The sequence below is a fragment of the Rhodnius prolixus genome, unplaced genomic scaffold (assembly GCF_049639745.1).
Source record: "Rhodnius prolixus isolate KJV_2025 unplaced genomic scaffold, Rpr scaffold_8, whole genome shotgun sequence".
Taxonomy (NCBI): domain Eukaryota; kingdom Metazoa; phylum Arthropoda; class Insecta; order Hemiptera; family Reduviidae; genus Rhodnius; species Rhodnius prolixus.
This window is the reverse complement of record NW_027411593.1, coordinates 31,247,242-31,269,151: the sequence shown is the minus strand read 5'-3', so window position 1 is coordinate 31,269,151 and position 21,910 is coordinate 31,247,242. Positions and strand designations below refer to the sequence as shown.

General features: G+C 29.1%; 1 protein-coding gene across 41 annotated transcripts in view; it reads left to right on the top strand.

The window, feature by feature from the left end:
* Tm1 (tropomyosin 1) overlaps positions 1 to 21,910 on the top strand; it is a 67,260-nt gene that overhangs the window by 26,034 nt on the left and 19,316 nt on the right. For 3 of the 41 annotated variants that reach the window (XM_074122347.1, XM_074122336.1, XM_074122337.1), the window contains exons 2-7: positions 1,428 to 1,690; positions 10,196 to 10,329; positions 14,399 to 14,516; positions 18,537 to 18,607; positions 20,786 to 20,861; positions 21,588 to 21,650. In XM_074122347.1, the coding sequence (XP_073978448.1) occupies positions 1,451 to 1,690; positions 10,196 to 10,329; positions 14,399 to 14,516; positions 18,537 to 18,607; positions 20,786 to 20,861; positions 21,588 to 21,650 (702 nt within the window). In that variant the 5' untranslated portion in view covers positions 1,428 to 1,450. Of the gene's footprint in view, positions 1 to 1,427; positions 1,691 to 4,704; positions 5,734 to 5,772; positions 7,124 to 10,195; positions 10,330 to 13,974; positions 14,093 to 14,398; positions 14,517 to 15,334; positions 18,608 to 19,040; positions 19,112 to 20,785; positions 20,862 to 21,587; positions 21,651 to 21,910 lie in introns of those variants that run through there. The other 38 variants (XM_074122346.1, XM_074122341.1, XM_074122343.1 and 35 more) reach the window with 30 other exon arrangements.

The window sequence follows — 21,910 nt, the reverse complement described above, 5'->3', positions numbered from 1 at the left end:
CTTTTAATAAGTACCGATTGGGAATCTTCTGATGATTCACAATAGATTCTTTCTTTTAATTTTGTTTCTGTATCTATTAGTACATCTTTTACATCAGTAACTTATAAAAGATAATCCAAAGCAATTATTTTGTGGAACATTTCACAATCACGAATTGACCTTGGTTCTAACGTTGTAATGTATTTTAAATTTCACTCCTAATAAGAAATTATTAAGATAGAAGAGGCTTTTGAGAGAAAATGTTTACAATAGAAAAGTTGTGACCAGTCAGTCAACTTTCAAATGTAGTAATCTTCTGCAATTATACTTTGTTGGGGGTGAAATCTTTTTTTTCAGTCTTTCACTCTTTTTAAAGCAATAAGTTTCACAATTTAATGAGTCGCCTAGTTTATGAAGATGAAGTCAATGAAATCAATGGAGGTTATACTATTTACATTTGGGACATGAACTCTAAGGCATATAGGACCTACGCCACAAGTGTGCTCCTACCCTACATTCTTTGATTTAGAAACAACTGATATAAAATTTTTATGCATTCTTAACTTAGATTTTTTTTTTTTAATAATATAAAAATTAGGGAAAGAATTAGTTCATTGGTTAGTGCACTGAATTCCACGTGGAGAACTCTTCCAATCCAACTATCGGCCCTTACAAATTTTCTACTTACAGATTTTTATAGCTCACCGTCAGATGATAGACAGAGTTTTCTGTTATCAGAGAACATTGTACGGAGGCTGGTAGTGCCCTAAAAAGGCTCTGAACATCAATTTTCTCACATTTTGACAGATCTCATTTTTGGTTGCTACTTTTTATTCTGATTTTCAATCAATTAACAAAAATAATTCATTTGAAAAATAAATTTTTGTGTCATTGTGAAGAAATTTTGTAAAACATTACATCATTCAGTAACTTTATAAATGTATTTATAAAATGGGGCTACTTTCTCATTCATTTTTGTGAATTTTATGATAGGTTCTTTTTTTTTCTTTTATAAATAATTGAATGATGTATTATTTGCAACCATAAGCAAAGAATGATTTCGGTTGAAAATCACTCAAACTTGATGAATCACTTGCTGAAGATGAATAAAATTCCGAAACCCGAGATCTTCCGAGGCTGTAACTTCGCCAAAACTATTGAAAAACCATCTCTTATTACTTCCTAAGTTTGCTAAGTGATAAATTTAGTGTAGGGATGTTTTTTAGTGAGTTATGAGCTGTTTATATCTAAACTAGAAATTTATAATTCGATTAAAGACTAATTGATTGATCGAATCTAATTTTTAGTTCTTGCTAAGTGAACTTTACTTTTCCTGTATAATTTTTGTATAAATAATTAAGATTTTATTTAATGTAAAACAGATTTAATTATTATATAACTTTCTTAAAAAATGTGTTTCCTAATTTGTTGTTTTGGTTTATTTTCAGCAAGAACCGAATAAGCCGCCACCATGGACGCGATCAAGAAGAAGATGCAAGCTATGAAGCTTGAAAAAGATAATGCATTGGATAGAGCATTATTGTGCGAACAACAAGCTAGGGATGCAAATTTAAGAGCAGAAAAAGCTGAAGAAGAAGCTAGATCGTTGCAGAAAAAGATTCAAACCATTGAAAATGAATTGGATCAAACTCAAGAACAACTGACACAGGTTTTGCAAAAATTAGAAGATAAAGATAAAGCCTTACAGAATGTAAGTATACAAAATTCATTTATTATTATTAAATAATTAAATAAAACGAAAACAAAATGGGAAGCATTATCTCAGTGGTAGCGCGAGTTTTCGCTAAGCTTTTTTTACTTTCTTGCTATAGTAGCCTTTGCAACAAACATACAATGATGGAACGACAATTTAGTAAAAAAAAAAAAATAAATAAATAAAAATAAAGGATTAGGACACGCAGAAGTTGCCAGACGCGTTTTATTTTATAATTTAATATCTTAATGATTTGAAGTTTTTAGAAGGGCCCACAATATTATTTCGAATACAGATATTTTATGCATCCACCCTCAAACTATGATATTTGTTTTATTTAAATTATTTTCAATTTCTTCTATTTATTTTATTTTAAAGAGATTCCTTTATTTAAATTATATTTTTATGTTCAGAAGTTCAGTTAAATTGAAGCATAAAAACATGTTTTATTGGCAGTATTGAGTATTCAGTGTTAGTGAAAAAACATATTTTATCAAAACTTTGAAAGAGAACGTTTCTCAAATTACAGTTTGCCTAATTGTTTACTCAAATTTATTTAAAATTTTGCAAATATTTTAAAACCTAATCATGTATTAATATTTATAATTCATATTTTTTTATCTTCTTTGCTTAATGTTAATATTTGTAGAGAGATTTATGTACAACTACAACAGTAAAAAATTAAACGAAATTGGCTTCTCTTTGAACTAGATTATTTGTTGTACGATAATACTGTTTAATGTATTTGAGGATTAAATTTGTTTGAAACGCAGAGCTCTAGGAACTGTAATAGAAATTTTTAGTTGGTAAAAGTCTTGTGGTTGTTCTACCAAATTTTTTATTTTAAATTAGTTACGACTTTTGATATGCTTTTTGGAAACTAGATTGTTATAAGATACCAATTATTGTTGTTATTAGATACGAATGATATGTTGAATAACAGCTATGGTTGTTAGCAGTCATGAATGTTTTAGAAGTATAATAATACTAATGCATCCTTGTTCGCTCGGATTTGATGTCCTTAAAGTACCCTCCGGCAAGAAAGTTCAGTAGAGAAATTCTAAAAAGTTAACGAAAAACAAATGCCTGATACTGCTCCGTAAGTAGTGGGATAAAAAATTCATCAGATATGCAACAAAACGTTTATTGAGTGCGAATAGCATTGTATCCAAGAATGATAAAAATATTTTTTGTAAATGTCTGGTATTGGCCCTTATTGTACGCTTTAAGTAAGCCGGTTTAACCTATCATGGAAAGAAATTTCGAAAAATTTCCGAGTAAGAAACAATAAACTGCCCCTCACTACATAAATTATTTTAGCCTTCATGCCGCCTCTGAGACGTCTTGACAGCTAGATCTCAAGATGTAGACAAAAGATGATTTAAATATTAGTCTGAATTTCTTGAGGGTTGGATTGATCTGCACAACTAATAATTATTCAAGAAGATTCATTTTTTGCTTATTCTGGTAGACTTCGCTTGAAGTTGTTGAATATAACTCAAATTACAAGTTTCATAAAAAGCTATGAAATAACCTTTTATACTTCTTCACGCAAATTTTTAAACTTTTTTCTCAAAAATGAAATTCATTCTCCTGAATGCCCGGTGACTTCCAAACGTGTAGAAACATAGCGCCCTTTTTTAGCATTACTAATTACTAACTAGTAACTAATAATAACTAACTACCTGCGTTTGTTTTGAGCCGTAATAGTGTTGGCGATTCACAAGTATTTGACCAGTTCTCTGGCTCGAGAGCTTGATGAGTAAATTCAAGATAATCCTTCCTAGAAAATGTTTTCTTGTACCCAAATCCTATTTTCCTGAACGCTATTTCCCCATGAATCATGGTTATACCTAACATCTCTGTATTCCCCACACTTGTAGGCGTTCCTAACGCTCAATACCCAGTCCCCTTCTTTCTATTAACCATTTACGCAACAGATATCCCACAACACTCTTAATACTGTACTCGGTTTCTTAGCAGACACCACAGCTATCGTTTCACCAAATCCATGATTCTGTTTTCCCTACATACTCAACTCAATGTTTTGGAGACATGGTTTCAAAGTGTAGACTGAAAATTAACGAGCCCAAAATGCATACACGAAAAATTATCTCTAGGCCATAATTTCTTCTTACCCATTCAAATAATCCAGGCCCGTATTAAAAACGTTAAAAAAAACTATTTCTCTTACTGCTTATTAGACCACTGTGGTTTTATGGATTATAATTAAAGGGGAACTAACAAGAGTTCATGAATCCAGGCCTTTCAATCCAAAATTCTAAAGAAAATATTATATGTTCCCTTCATCCGGCAATCCGGCGAAATGTCTTTTTGCCCGGTTTTATTCCTCATAGATGGTCACCCTTAATCCGTAACGCGAAGTACTTCTATCAAATATCGTTCAGGAAACCCAAGAAGGCGGTTGAAGCGAAGATGGGTAGAGCTCCAATCCCACCAAACGTTTACTTTTTAACATATTTGCAGTTATATAGTTTGTTGCAAATTTCTAATAAAATGTAAAAATTGATAAATTTAAATGCTTTTTACGTTGATGTTAAAATCAGAAAGTAAAATCTAAATATTTATATTTTGTAAAAAATCTACTTTGATTTTTAACCGCTATTAATCACTGACTGCTGTGATTAATAAAGTTAATTAATTATATTTAGAGATTTAATACTTTGTAAATTAATTTATGTTCGATTCAGCTCTAAACTATCTAGAATAAGTTTACTAATTTTAAGGCAGATTAAATAAAATTACTTTTATCTATGCCTGTACTCACCACAATTTATTTGTGCTCCTTTAGTACAGAATCGTAATTTTAATTCAAAAAAATAATAAGAAATGAAAATATTGTAGTAGCGATAAGCTATTTGCATTCTGAGTCGCTGGTAAGCAAAGCATAGCTTTACTGAGGGCTATATATAAACGATATCAGGGAGGGGAGATAAATATAGCACTACTCAGGCTCAGCTCCAAATATGGAGTCAGGTCCCAGTCTTCTATCTGCCTTCTTTACGCTGACACTTAACGAATTTAATTTAAATTATTCACTTCTATCCAATTGCTATTTCACCTTATGCACTCTTATTTTGTTGAGTCAGCAATAAATTTATCCGAAAATGTTGTTTAACTAATTAGTGGTGAAACACAGAAGTATATTTGCTCTTTCTTTTTAAGTATGAGATTGAGTGCATAATAAAGATTAAGAATTTTCAACAAGAAAAGTAATGAAGAAAAATGATGCAAAGCTGCAATCGCTAGACTGCATACGAATGTAAGGCAATCTAAAGTTAGTGTTGAAATTAGCCGCAAGGGAGTGCAGCAGTCGTGTAACAGCGCAACAGTTACCAAGATGGCAGAGTAGTAAACGTCAAGTGAGTTGGCTCGGAGTAATGGCGGATCGCGGATCGTATGAGCCTCATTTACCGTCTAATCTAATACGTAATATTCCTATGGGGCCATTAAGTAATAGTAGTGATTCGAATCAATCGCAAGCCGAACGAATTGTTATTGGTAGCGAACGAACCCGAACGAGACGACGGTTGTCTTCAAAATTATACAAATCATCATCACCACCAGCAGTTGTAGCAGTTTCTACGGCAACTTCAACAGCAGCTACAACGTTCATCGCTTCAACGAATTCAGCATTACCTGCATCTTCGTCAACGTCAGCTTCTTCGTCAACGTCAGTTTCTTCATCATCGTCAACTTCATCATCAACTTCATCCTCATCACCTTCAGCATCGGCGGAGAATCAGCCACCGTTGGAAGCAGTTCGATCGGCTGGTGATGGCAGCAGTAGAAGTGACGATGAAGACAACGAAACGGAGGAATTAGCCAGGCTGCGTTGTCCCAGTGAGTGTACAGAAGTAATAGCCGAACGAGAACAAAGACGAAGACAACGGCAGAGGAGATGTGCTGATTATCCTGGGCTTTCTTTCGGTTCATCCATTTTCAGTTCAGACACCCTTATGAAGTTCAGCATAATTAAAAATGAGCTGCATAACATATTGAACTCTCAATTAAAAAGGGTTAGTAATCTTAATTATTTCATTCACGCTCTCTTTCACAAAGTCGGATAGTATTAAAACAGGTCACCTCCTTTCTCCTAGTAGTGCTTTTTTTTTTATTAAAGTGTCTATTTTCTCCTACACTTTTTTTGTAACTGTAACCTGTACTATTTTGATGTTATTTTTCTACTTGAATCAGCTGATGAAACATGTTTTTCTATCATGGGTGCCATATTGTTCTTATCAGTGTCCTAATCAAATTAAAAACCGTCTGTTGATCTGTTGTCATGACGTAACAGGTGTCATATGCTCATCGGTGGGGGTTTGGCATTCTCAATTGGTGACGTCATAGGTTCTGGGTGTGTCCCACGTGTTTGGTTTTCTGCTTTTCTCTTTATTTTGCAATTTAAAAACACAACATTTAATGTAATAACATGGTTGATGAGAGTGAAATTAATCGTTTCGAACACCTTAATTTATTTTAAGAACTTATATTTGTGTAAGGGCAATTTCCTTCCCAAAATACTTTGATTATTCACTATTCGTAAAATACCACAAAAACAGTTTTCTATTATATATTTTTCATTAGAACACAATGAGGCAGCTTGTTTCAATATTTCTTATTTTATAAGTCAACCCATTTTATGCGCATTTCCAATCTTAAACATTACTAAATCTTAAAGAGCACGAAATTGCCAATCACTTTAATATTTAGGAAATTATTTATTTTTTAATTGTTACGTCAAGTTTAAATTTTAAAAATATGATACATATCAGATTTTTAAGGTTAATGAACCCATATATTTTATATTTATATTTTAAAATACAAAACAAAGGGTTGTTTAGAAGTGTAAAATTTGAAATAACCGCCAATTGAATAGTCTTGTACGGTATTGGTTGAAGTAATAGCGGATGAATATTTGTTTTTATTGTAGTAATTCTTTTAAACAAATATTATTTATTAAATAATATTACAAAATATTTAGTTTAGCAGTAAAGTATACAGAATAAATTTTGAATGGTAAAGTGGTTAATATAAAGTTTGCAAGTTGTTGACCATGTATGGTACTACTTTTTGATTGCTTCAACTAGTTGCCGGTGCTGCCCACAAACATGGGCAGTTGAGTTGGCGAATAGCCTTCAGTTCATCCACCATATTGGGTGATTCGTGGTGCTTGTTGAGAGAGTAGTGTCGGTATTTAGTGATTATTTAGGTTATTTTAATTGAAAGTTTTTTATTTTAAAAAAAAAACAAGTTTAATCCAACATGACTACAAATATTCCACAAGGTACATTATTAGATGTATTAAAGAAAAAGATGAGACAAACTAAAGAAGAAATGGAAAAATATAAAGAAGAATGTGAGGAATTTCATAAAAGATTACAAGTAGAAGTTATGAGAAGAGAAGAAGTAAGTGAAATTAAAATTTTTATTTATTTTTTCTCTTCTTAGTTTTTATACCGATAACTACATCTGCTCTTATTGAAATATCGGTGTTTTCTGTAACACACTAAGTTATCTATTGGCATCTCCATCAAAATCGATTTTTCTGGACACCAATACCTACTTTGTTATCTTTGATTCATAATATTTTAAATATTCACTTTCGAGCTAATTGTGCGAGCAATTAAAGTTTATAGCGTGATTAGATTAGAAAATTATTATCCAGATTAATATTTCTTCAGTATTACATTTCCAAAAAGTAACATTTGTGTTTTTGGTAAAACAAAAACTTTCTCAAGTCTAATTTATATTTCATATATAGTTTATATGTTTTTTAAATTTTATTTTTCATTTTCACTGTCTTAAAAGGTTATCCACCTATAATATTAAGTATGGATAGTCATTGCATGGATAGACAATGTGTGTAGTGGACATTCAGAAACGGAAGGTGTGTAGGTAACACCCACTATTCAGTGCCCAACCTCACAGGAACTATGTATTTACTCAATCAATAGTCACTGGAATATTCACGCATTATTCTAATACAACAGGAACTGGGAACATACATATAAGTTAACATCAAACCATACATACGCACCTGTTAAAAAAAAAGAAGTACCTTGTGTGCTTTCATCTCACGCTTGTTCGCGCTGTCAACTAGTGGTCCTTCCCCTACCACTTTCATGTAGATTTTGAATTAAGGAAATTTTTTTTCTACGGAAAAAATATTAAATCGAGTAATACGTATTAATCTCTTCGGTAAGCCTGTTATATTTAACATTTTCCTTAAATGTTAGTAGCAAACTTTTAGTTGAAATATAACTTGATTACATCGTTTTAAAGATCATAATGGATAGTATAATATATATTAAAAATTATCTTATTATAAATATTAAATATATAAGTAAATTTAAAATAATTCCCAGAAAGAAGCGTAAGCCTACCAAACGAAGGCATGAGTTTTTTGACCCTTAAAACAGGTTTAGTTAAAATTGTCTGTCTCTTGTTGACCGGTTAAGATATTCTTTATAAATTAATTGCTTTTTTTTTTCTAAATATTTCAATGTTTACAAAAAAAATGCAGTTGCAATTTTTTTACGAATTTTAATTTAAATATTTAGACAACAATTTCTTTAGGATCTGTTCCACTATCTTATAAAAGATCTTTGAAGTTGAAGCATTTGGAGAAAGGCCTCCATAAATTAAAAGTTAATATATTTAATATAAAATGAAAAGGTGTTTTTATATTCATGTTTTCCTTATTATATAATTGAACAACACTCATAGGGACAACTTTAATTACATTAAAAGTACTTAACGTTTGTATATTATCTGTAGTAGGTATTAGTCATAGATAAAATTGACTTGGGCCATTTTTAACACTCACTTCTCTAGTGATTGTGTGCTATATTGGTTTCATTCATGTGAGAAATGACTTTACCAGTTAGTAAACGATATTTCACAAATAGTTACGATCAAAATTGTCTCTAACAATTTAACATTTTAACCTAATTTTCACAGAGTCAGTAAAATAAAAGAGCAGGTTTTTTTCTTATGTTTAAAAATACATTTCTGTTCATATGGGATTTTATTTATTTATTTTAATACGACTCTCTCATCTCAATAATATTGTTAAATGCATTGCTATAATTTCAAGATTAAACAAAAAAAAAATTCACTTTATAGTGTTTAATTTAGAATTTTAATTTTTTAAATAATAATCTCTAAAACGACCTAAACATTAAGGCTGTTTAATCATTAGAAAATTAATGTATTAATAATAAATCTTGAAGATATATATAATTAACTATTCTTTAACAATAATTCCAAGAAGTGGTGAATACGTGATGCTGCAAATGTAGTTCTAAATGGGTCAAACTATCCTTGTAGCAGATTCAACATGATGAAAAATTAGCTAATGAATTCAACTATGCCCTAAGGTCATTTTTATTTTTGGAACTAGTGAATTATATTTGTTTTATCATTTATCCAATCTTATATTAATAATTTTAGTTACAATGGGTTCATCTATGAAAGTATAGTAATAAGATTTTTAGAATTATTGTTGATACACAATAATATTATTTTAGACTAATTTAACAATTAAAGCTGTGCCTCTATTCCATCATTTTTAATTATTAGGAAATACTGTGTAGAATACGGAGTGAAATTAAAAATTTGTTAATTTTCGCAATGTGAGTTTTGGAATTGAAAGTTATTCAATTTATTTTAATTAAGAGGAAATAAAGTTAATTTAATTTTTTTATACCATTTTTATTAGAATTAAAGAAAAAATTGGTGGCTTCTTCAGGTACTGACAGTCACCACAGAACACTTTTTGTAGCTTAACTTAAAGATTTATTAATTATCTACCTCTCTGTAGATTACTATTGTAAATAAGCTAATTTTCATTTCATTTTTTATTTTTTTTGCCTATGTGCTTGCCTTTATCACAAGATGTGTAAGTAGAGATTTAAACAGTACTTTTGAAGGTATTATAGCAGTTAATATTTCCACCCTTTAATTTTCTAAAAGTATTTGTTGTAAAAGACCTGAAGAAGACATTGACCTCCAGTGTAAACGTTGGCAACAGGTTGTGTTATGAACGAATCTCAATAAACCACAGTCATATTTCAATAGAGATTGAGAATTGTAAAGTGGGCTTTTATTCTTATTATGTAAATATTTTTAGTTGAAAACAGGCATACTTTTTGGGTTTTAAGTAGTTGTTTTTTTTTTAAACTATTCATATTTAATCACTAAAATAATTTGCCTAGAAACATTGCTTGAGATAGTTCTCATTCATTCATTCTTATTTATTTAATTTAAAAAGCGTCAAAATCTGAGGACTGTTAGGTGTAAAAAGCTCTGAGGAATAATAAAAAATGTAAGGACTGGCCATAAGTTTCGAATCTGGGATCTCCGCTTGATAATCTAGACGTTAACCACTGAGCTAATCGCTTCTTATTATTATGATGATGATTATAGCAAGAAATATATTAAACGGTTAGCTAGTAAAACTGAATTGTATTGCCCTAGGCTGAGAGTGAGGTGGCGGCTCTGAACAGGCGTATCCAACTTCTTGAGGAAGATCTGGAAAGGTCTGAGGAAAGGTTGGCTACAGCCACTGCCAAATTAGCTGAAGCATCACAAGCGGCCGATGAATCAGAGAGGTGAGAAACCAGTTGTGTAACTACTTTTATGTTATTTACAACTAAATATTGATTAAATATTGCTCTTTTATTAGAAGTGTGAGTTTTTTGTAAAAAAAATAGAACAATTATGTTAAATTCAGCCATGTTGCTTTTTAAACAAATTTTAGTAAGATTAGATACATGAATTAATATGATTCCTCATTTTAAATAAAGGAATTAGTAGTAGATAGAAACACTCGTACTTCTAGATGCTAATTTCTTTAGAATGGCCGGCGTCTTGTTGACGGCTCCGTTTATTGATTGACGAAGGATAAATGAGTGGCAAGAGGAACGAAATTATTACAGACCTCCACATATACCCTCGTCATTTACAATATTGTCATTGCCTCCTACATTTTTTTTTTTTTCTAAAACTAATTAGATTTCGATATTTAAAGTTTATATTTATTTTTATTTTTTAATTTAAGGCACATTAACATCTGAGGTTATTGGCGCCCGAAGCTTTTTTTTTTCAATGCAATTCCGGTCTCCAGTACAGTGTTCTCTCGCTACAGACAACACTTGGCTGATAATCCCTTTCCCCGTTTTTCGGATAACACAAGCTTGGAGCACACGAAATATCCGTTTCACCGTTAGGGAGTTGGCCTCTTTCCATTTGACGGTACACAGGCGCTATTGAAGAAGTTGGTTTGCCCTGTCAATAAACTAAAATTGGATTTAGGGAACACTTCAAGGTAGATTCTCTGGAAAGGTTTGATCGTAGAGTGCTGCTCATTTTTTTTGCCTTCAACCTTGTAGGCTGCTTAAGATCACTTTTACCTGGGCTTTTAAGTTTTAATGACAAAAATTTGTAAATGGAATGCTTTCTTCTTCGTCAGGGACCACCATATGATTCATTGTTTTTCCTACTAATTGCCCGATCTACTCGTTGCCCTCTGTTCCACATTATAGCATGGAATCCCACTGAAGAATCGCTTTCCGTTCCGTTTACACATCATAAAAACCGGTATAAAAGATAAATGGTCATTTTTTTAAGGTACCTTAATACAGAAATTCGACACGAAATTCATCAGATCTTAGATTTTTTTTATTTCATTGTCAATCCAATGTTAATAATATAGTTTGCATTTGCTCATTTTTTCAGTTCTATTTTTATTTTTTGTTGTAATTATATTTTATGAAAGACTCACACTTTTACTTATTTAATACATTTGTAGAAATTATATTCATCACTTTTAGTATACAGGAGGCTTTTAAAGTTCCAGTCTTACTTAATTGTGCACGTTTATTGTTGGATAATTAATTGCTATTTTAAAGAATAATTTAAAACATGGTTAGTTTTCTAAAAAATATTTCTGATCAATAAAATTGTAGTCGAAAATCATCATTGTTTTATACTTAAAACATACTTCCACAGTATAGAGGGAGTGTTCAAAAATTAAAATCATTGCGAATAAATATGTAACCGTTTGGGAGTTCTTGTTTCACAAAATGTGAAAGAGATAAACAATAGGCAAAGAAGGCTAAGAGACTCATGCAGTTATTTATTTCTCATTTGTCCTTCCCTAATTAGAGTTTTTAGTATTCCTAGAATTAGAAGGAAGGTTATTTACAGTTAACTATTTCCCAAATGCTCCAGGTTGACACATTTATTTTTATTGAACAATTTGGATTGAGCATGAGATCTTTATTGTTAATTGTCCTATCTGAAATTTCATGTAGGTATTGTGAATTTACTGTAAATTTTTCAAGTGCTAAACATAAGATAGACTGGAACTTAATTGACCTTCAATGAAATGTGTTCAGCTAGAAAAATTTCAATGTTTTTTAATTACCAATAACTTCTCGTTAGCAATTTATGTCAAAATTAAATACGGTAATGGATAAGTGTTAAAAATTATGTAATTCATTTTTGAACCATTGAGTAAAAGTTAATATAATTTAATTTAATTTTGACATACAATCTCCTCCTTAGTTTAAAATTATAATTATTATTTAATGTAAATGCCAGCCTGAAGAAACGTACAAATATTCAATTGATTTGGGTTTATTATAAAAAAATAATAAATAGTTTTCTAAAACTGAAGAATTTATTTATTTCAGTTAATTTTGGTTATTTTGAAAAAGAAATGATTTTGTTTTTTAAATAGAATGAAATCTCTCAATTTTCGAAAAAAACACAGATGAACGCGTATAAGTAAATAAATATTACTAGGAAACCCTTTTTTTATACATAAATGAACGCATTTATTTTTATATTATTCTATGCATACAATACATCTTCCCATTATCAGTGCTCCCCTGATGGTTCGTAAAGATGGCTAAAATTATAAAATAACTACATCTCTTAGATTAGAGGTTAGTATTTATGTATGCGTTCTTTACTAACCAGATTTTTTTGTTTCTGTTTTTGTTTATTATTATTATAAACCAAAACAATGTTTTTTGATTTTTAGTTTTATTAATCTTTTATTTATTTATGATTTTATTTTGCAGATTTGTGACTAAAAAAAATTATTTTGTTTTTTTTGATAATTATTAAAAATAATAAGTGAATTGGCTTTATTAGGTTTGCCAATGATGTGGCTTGCTATAGTGGAGTTAACTATTTAGTTGATATTTTTGAATACATATGAATTTCTTGCAGTTGAAAAAAAAAATCTCATTTGTTGTATAAATTTTGGCGCACTAAGTTACCACTGTAAGGGAAAGTACACTTTGTAATTTATTAGGACATTGTTCTTTGGAGGGTGACATCCGTAACACCTCTTGGCTTGATAAATTTGAAAATAATTAATCCGGCAACTGAGGATCATTATCAACATCTCCTTAGAATTTTTGTTAATACTTGTTAGGGTCTTCAAAGTAAGATTTTGGTCAGAGTTTATCTTTTAGTTTATTATTCTCAAATGCCCTTAACTGCAACAGCAATTTCATCCATCTTAGCGATCTAATATTGGAAAATCGGGTGTACCTTAATTATTTTGGATTACCAATATAGCGTTTACCTTATTTATTTTTTAAATGCAATTCAGCCATTGCCAGTTGTGTGAGTTTAATTATTTAAAAAAAAGATTAAACAATATTGTGACGATCCAAACGAATTATTTATAACCAGAGATTTTTTTTTTTTCAACCTTTTTGTATTCAAATTTCATGTATATTCATCAATATCGAAAGACATTTTTACTGCTATTTGTTTTTGCAGCTTCCATCATTCATCATTCATCATTGTTGTACAAAATTTATCGGTTTATTTTTAAAAATAAATTTTCATTTCATATCAATAAATAAGAGAACATAATAAGTGTTGATGTAAATTTTTTATTTTATATAAAATATATTTATAATCAATTAAATTTTTTGATTTAATTCTAATAAAGAGCCCTGCTTTATTTTATTTAAACCATAGTGATTGTTGATAACTTAAATTGTTTTATTTTAAATTCCTTTCTAATTATGAAACCTTGCATGTTTCTCTGCTATTTATTGATATATTTTTAAGTTTTTAAAATTTTAGTTTATTTCCCCCCGTCCACTTCTCTCGTTGATTTTTAGTTGAAGTTTTTAATTTTTACTTTTTTTTTTTTTAATTTAATTTTTAACGAGAGCATTATGTAGATAATGTGATTTGTGCATGTTGTGACCGGTGTGTGTGTAAAGGATACGGAAGGCACTGGAAAACAGATCGAATATGGAAGATGATAGAGTTGGAAGCTTGGAAGCACAATTGGCACAGGCTAAACTAATCGCTGAAGAATCGGATAAAAAATATGAAGAGGTGAGTGGGTATTAAATAAAAGTTTTTGTAGTTACCATCAGAGTTGGACTGATAATGAGAAGTTTCCATAATTATTTTAATTATAACCTATTTTCCTGTAGAACCTTCTCATTATCATCCTTTCTCTCTCTCTCTCTCTCTCACTATTTTTTTTTTTTTTGTATTTTTCAACCTACCGTGTTCCGATGAAGTATTTCTACAGGCTGGACAAGAATATTAAAAAAAAAAAAACTGTTGTAGAATAACAAATTTAATACTGAAAACAGCATCATTAAAAGTAAATATTTGTTTTGTCTAATTGATTAGACAACGCAAGGTTCTTGAGAATAGGAGTTTAGCGGATGAGGAGCGTATGGACGCCCTAGAAAATCAACTAAAAGAAGCCCGCTTCCTAGCTGAGGAAGCTGATAAAAAATATGATGAGGTGACTTGAAAATCATCCTCTAGTATTGATTTCCCCGATACTAACGACCTAACTTTATTTTTTTTTTATTTAAATTAGTTTTATATTTATCATTTTCTTAATTTGATGCATGATTTTATTTTTTTCTAATATATAAATAAATAACACTTCGACTGCCATTTGCTTTTTTTTTTTTTTTTTGAGGAAGTTATGGTTGTTAGAAATATAATTTCTTCATCTAACTTCCCTCAAATTTTGGTTTTGTCGAACCTAAATACAATGAATTATTGACTTTATTACGCTAGATTGGTTTATACATCAATTGGATGGGCAGCAGCTTACATAATAATTCACATTAAGGATTTTTAGGCTAGTAAAACTGAAATTTGTGAGTCCTACATAGCCTTATAGGAGGAAACCAATGCAGTCGGTGCTACAAGAAAATTAAAGTAGCATTTTAAAAAGCTACAATTTTTGATATTTTAATTTTTTTCCGGCGTAAGGCATCACAAGTGTTTTGTTTCTTCGATAGTTTATGTAAAGTGCCTCCATCATCCAGTGCCTTCCAGATCTCATGGCCTCCTTGAGTTTTTGAATGATGTTTATTAGATATATTCTTGAAACTCCTTGGAATTCATTTCATGCTGGTAGAAACTCTTAACTGCAGGAATAATTAAATAACAAAGGATAAGGATGAGCTTTTTTAGGATGGTAAGCTGTATGATAATTTTGGCAGTTGAAGTGTTGAAATTTGTTTGCTTATTATATTTTTATCTTCTTTATAAATCTAATTTATTGTATTATTATTTTTTTGTTTCTTTTCTTTTTTTCTCCTACAGTGTCGACAGTTATTCAGTTAATAACTTAGTTGTGATGTGAGGGTTTATAGTGTTATTTTTGTGAAAAAAAAGTGAGGTTTTCTTGCGCACATTATGGTCAAAAAAATGGTGGTTGAATTTTGTGCAAAAAGCCATGAATTTGGCAATTTTTTTTCTTTTTTTAAGCCATAAATTGAGCTTAAAAGTGATCTAAAAAAGAAAGAAAAGGCGTTGTCGAGATACCGAAATAAAAAACAAAAAATTTGTTAATTATTTTGTACTGAATAAATCTATTCAGTGCAAATTCTATGAAAAATTTTATGTTACTTTTTTTCTTTTAAAGTTTATATTTTCTAATTAATTTGATTTTACTTTCTATTAACCCAATATTAATTATTATGCACTTATTTATTTTTTTTATAAAAAAAACTTGGTTTTTATGAACTATTTACTGATTAAAAAAAAAATAAATTAAAAAATTTAAATACTCATTCAAGTTAATTTAAAATAATAATTGATGCCTTGTTGATGAAATCACGTTCAAATTTGATTAATGTTAAAACAATTATTTGTGATATTATTTACACATTTATTTATCAATTTCTTTAAATAAAAATATTAAATGCCTTCACCAAAAATATGTGATAATTTGTTTTGTAAATATTTGTATAACAACAGAAGAGTTTTTGTATACTGTTAATATAAATATACATATATATTTAGACTTTTAACTAACTATATATATTTTTTTTTTAATAAAATAAAAGTATTTAAAGTCATGAAAAGTCAGGCAATTTCTTTCTTAAAAAGTTATTCTACTATATTTCTTTCCTAAATTAAACGAATTTTAATTTGATTGTGAGAGCATAATTTTTTAGTACAAGTATTTACCACTTCAGTGTCTATTTAGCAACGACCATCATTGTTTGGATTTCATTATGAAAACTAAATCTTTACCAATTCAAAACTGCTCGAAATTATCAAAGTAGAAATTTAGTAAAGGTAGAGCTAAATTCTCTTTAGCATCAACGATAAGTCAGGAAAACCTCTGAAAATTCTTGCCATTATTTAAAAATTACAAATATCAGACTCTGGCTATCTAAAAAATAGGTTAGTTGGTAGATTTTAGTTTTCTTTATAAAACTTTTAATCATATTAGATATCTGAACTCAAAAATATGATCACTTCACCATTCAAACGAAATTGGCATACCATTTAGTTCTTCGCAGATCAAGCAGTAAGCAGATAATCTGTAAAATTTATTCAGTTTCTCTTTATTGTTTCATGTTTTAATAATTATTTATAAAATTTAACCTTGGAGCTGAAATATAATGTTTACGAACTTTCCTTTTGTTAGAGGAGAGATTAACTTCAAACAAAATTAAGTGTTTAAAAACAATTAACTTGCTGAATTTAATATAATGCATTAATAGTAATAAAAAATTCCGCCGTAAAAAGGGTTTTCGATTCTTTTAAACACCCAGTTTACTAATAGATGGAAATTGTCTCTGGTGACACTATGTAGCGTTTACTTGTACTTTAATGTTATGAAACTTATCTCATAATCTAATCTTGATTGGCATATTTAAATTATTATTATTCTGAATTTAGTGATCCCCCAAACCTTTAATTTCTCCATGAATAATTTGTCCCTTTACAGGTATTAATTTCATGTTTAATGTTATTTTGGAATGTTTAATACCTACCTAAAAACAAATAAGTTAGAGATATTTGTTTTAGAGCTTTAGTATGTTTCTCATAATAATAATCTTTATTTATAGAATTTTAAAATTTAAACTGGTTACTTAAAAGTGTGATTTTTAAAATTAAATTATGTAATCTAAATTTGTGTTAATATTAAAATTATTGATATTTGAATTTGAAAGATAATTTCAGAAGGTATTTTTGCGGCTATAAAAACTACTTCGGTTTTTTGTTGATCCTTAATGAATGGTATATAACAATAATTTTTCAACACTTGTGGTGTTTATTTACGACCAAAAGGTTTGGAGAATCACTAACTTAATTGTTAATGCATTTATTTTGGTATTTGTCTCTTGAAGCTTTCACTTGAAGATTTAAGATCACTTCATAAATTTTTTTTTAGACAACTTTGTAGTTTTGTGATTGCAGTTGTAGGTAGATAGGAATAGGGTTACTGAAAATAATCCGCTTGGTGATTTTTTGTTTTTTGGACAATTACGAAAGATGTATTTTTACAATTTATTAATTTCTTAGTTCGCTTGAAAAAAGAGATTACCAATTTGCCTAATTTTTTTAAAGAAACTGTTCTTTTAGGGACCTCAGGCCGCCAAGCCTTTTAATGGGTTGCTTTTTCAATTCAAAGAATATAATGTTTATAAAAACTTACTAACAGAATAAGACAATAAGCAGATTTCTTTTCTTTTTTATTATTACTTCAAATTATGAAAAATTCTTAGCTCCAAATGAAAGAACATTCGCTCCTTGTTATAGATTTTAACAAAAAAAAAATAAACAATTTACATTTTGAGCGTAGACATAATTTAATTGAATCTTCAAGTAAAATGCCAAGGAAACAAATGCGTAAAGGTAGATAGAAAGAAATATTGATAGGGATAGAGGTTTTATAATAAAATATTGGAGGTTGCAAAAATGTACATCAGTGTTCACTGCTTTATAAAATTAAAATCACATGCGTATAAATTAAAAAATAATGTTCATCTTAAAAAGAATGAAGTTGAGTATTATTTTACAGTTCTTTTTTTTTTCAGATATTTGGTAAGTAAACTTTTTTTTAAAACTAAAATAAAATAACTTAAATAAGTTAAAATAACTATTTTTTTTTTAAGTTAAGTTTTTAAGGAAGATATGTTGACCATTTGCAATAAAAAATGGTTAATAATAAAGTTATTTTGACGTTTTCTTATTACCTTAAGAATTATTTTCTTGCTTATGTTACTTCCTTATACCTCATTCAGGGAAGTGTGCAAGACTTGTTAGTAAAAAACTTTGCTAATTAAACTTGTTAGTAAAAAACTAAAACTTTGCTGGAATAACGTTTATTATGAAAAGGTTATAAATATGTTCCATGTTTCAGCTATGTTTTGAAAAAATTATTAAACAAATTAGTTAATTCAAAATTAACCAATTCTTTCCTTACAAAGTAAGATTATGTTTAAAAAAAATATATATATTCGAAAATAAATCTTATTTGGTTTTTTGTTGGGGTTTTAATGGATAGGTTGCTCGTAAATTGGCAATGGTTGAAGCTGATTTGGAAAGAGCAGAAGAACGTGCCGAAAGTGGGGAATCGTAAGCAGTTTCACTTTGAATGCACCTTTATTTGTGTGTTACATTTAGGAAATAAAAATTTATTATTAATGCTAATAAAAATATGTTGCAACTACAGAAATTAATGTCTCGTTAGTCTGCTCGTTTTAATATTTTGAAGCTATGCAATTTCCCAGCTACTCTCTAGATACTGATAAATATTTTTTATTTTTTTAAAGTTATTGGTATCTTGTTTTTAATTTGAAAAGTTGTTTTTGAGCATGAATTTGCATTTTTTTTTCTTTTAAGTATATTTTTTGTTTTTTTTTTCTTTTGAATAACACTTGCCAATTTTTCATTATTGTTCCTATCATAAGGGTCTGTACACCCCTTACACTATTTCGTATAACTGTGTGTTTGTTGTTTTTTTTTAATTTTCTATCCTAAATGCATGGTTTGTTGCCTTAAACTACAGGTTGCACGTAAGCTGGTCATGATGGAACAAGACCTTGAAAGAGCCGAAGAAAGAGCGGAACAGAGTGACATGTGAGTGTGCTCGCTTTTCCATCATGCCTCTTCTGCATTTATATATTTTATATATCTTGCTCTTGTCTTCAATGATGCATGATGTGTTATTTTATTTGTTTGCCTATTGAATTTTTTGTTTTGTTTTTAATTGAATGGTGTGTTTTTTAAACTATTTTTTAAAGCAAAATAGAACATTAAAGTAAGATTCTAAAGTGTAGATATTAGATTCGCTATATTAAAGTTCAAAATATGAAATTACGATAGCTTGTTTTAAGATAAAATATTACATACTTCATTAAAAATTTAATTACTTTCTGAAAAGGTGACAAACTTTAAGCAATGCTTTGATGAATTCTTCTGCAAGTACACTTCTGAAGCTCAAGTTGAAGTTCAATCCGTAATCAATAATTACTCCTGTATTAAAAATAAATACACTTTTAAATAAATAAAAATTTGCCTCATTCTATTTTAGTTTTTTTAATTTTCACTATAGTTTCTTCCATCCCTGTAGTTTTTATTTTTTAAGATTTTTACGCGATCGCTTTGCTATTTCATCTCTACATTGACTTTTTCGTTAGTAAAAGCTGTTAACTTAGAATTCATTTAATTTTCTCTCGACTTGGATACGGCTCCAATAAATGTCATTACAATATTTATTGAGAGCCACACAATGTTGTTAGTAAATCATAGCTTTAAATCTAAAAATTGCAAACCTAGCTTTTATATACAGGGTGATCCATTTAAAACGCACCAGTCGCTAATAACTTTTTAGGAAAGCGGAGTTTCGTAAAAACCCACGAAGTAAACTGTATTTACATATGTTAAAACAAATTTATTCTGATTCACCCACAGCCATCACATTACTCTATATTCTTTAAAATCTTCAATTATTATTATTTTTGTTCTTTGCGTCACAAATAAATTTTTTGCTGTCAGAGGACCTCCCAAAACGAGTATTTCTGGTGGAAAATTAATATCGAAAACCGTTCACGAATAGATGAAATTGTAACTTTGATCTTAAATATCTCGACTAATATTAGGGATTTCGAAACGGAATTAACGGCATTTTTCACACTTTTTTAAGTAGTTTTCATAATCATTGTCAAAACCAGTGGTCCTTATAAAAACCTAATCGGGTTTTTGGCCGTAACTCCACCAAAAATAAGGATACAGCATCGGGGGTGGAAAATTTGATAACTAGACCAAAAAAAAGCATATAGTTTACTTCGTGGGTTTTTTCGAAATTCCGCTTTCCTAAAAAGTTATTAGCGATTGGTGCGTTTGAAATGGATCACTCTGTAAAACTAAAGCATGCACTTCAAATAAAGTTCCGTGTTAAATAGTATATTATTCAGCGATACGGTAGCAGTAATAACCGAAATCCTGGATTTATTATACGGTTAAACTTAAATCTCTCTGTAGTGATTAAAAAGAAAATCCCAAAGAGTAACAGAAGTACCCAGCGAAGAACTAAAGTAGAAGTTTGAATTTGATGCCATTCCTTAGCATATAAGCTTGGCTCAACTTACTTTGTTATTGTAAAAATTATTGATAATTAAATTTTACTTTTTGTACTTATTTTATCTGAAATACTGTATCTAAATAATTCAAAAGTTATTTTAAAAAAAAAAACGGTGAAAGTATAGTTGGTATCAAGTTCTTGTTTAATAAGAAAATTAATTGTTTTTACAGGAAGATTGTAGAGCTTGAAGAAGAACTTCGTGTTGTAGGCAATAACCTGAAATCTCTAGAAGTCTCTGAAGAGAAGGTAACATTTTATTATTGTTATTATTTTAAATTTAACTTGTAAAGAATTTATAAGCTGCAGGACTTCTGAAAAATAGGTCATTGAACTGATGTTTTTAGGAAAATCTTTTTCCTTTAATATTGTTTAGTGAATATCAATTTTAGAAGGTAGTAAATAAATAATGTTTGTCTTTTATCATTTTTTATTTTAATTTACAAATTGACAACACTCCAGACCAAGATTAATTTCATGATTTCCGTCAGTGCAAATTCATTTTCTGAATTATTGGTTTCTGAATGCGCTAGATTATTTGTAAACTAATATTTCGTTCATTTTTTTTATTTTATTTTAATTTCCCCAAACGATTGTGTAGCTATAATGGAAACTTAAAATGTCTAAAATCATATTTACTATGCTACACAGTCTTGGTGAAGCAAATAAAGAATGAAGACGACATTTAAATAAGTCACATTCGAAAGGTCGTTATATTTTAACAAAAATACTTAGTAGAGTCAGTTCTAATTGCATAAAAACAACTTATTTTTGCGTGCTACGCATGTAGAAAAGGTAGAAAATAATTTCAGTGAATATTTAAATCTTTAATGAATTTCAATATTTCATACGATTTAGTTACTGAACTTACGCGTTACCTAAACTGTTTTTTTTCTTTTTGTTTACAAAATAAAATAAAATATTTAATGAAATAGTTACTTGATTGTGAAGAGTAAATGATTGAATACTCTGCAGGCCAACCAAAGGGAAGAAGAGTACAAGAATCAAATTAAGACTTTAACTAACCGCCTAAAGGAGGTATATTATTCAGTCCTGGCGTGTTATTGTTATTTGTTTGGAAATTAACTAACATTTCCTTTCGTTAAAGTTGCATTAAATTTGTTATCCTTCCCTTGTTAAGAATTAAGAATGTTTGGTTGTTGTAATGTGATAAAACGTTTTCTTTAATAAGTTTTATTTTTTAAATTCTACATTTTATTGTGTTTTATAATTTTTCTTTTTTATTAACCATTTTTTGTGTTCATTTTTTTTTTCGCCTGCTCATTACTTTGCTATGG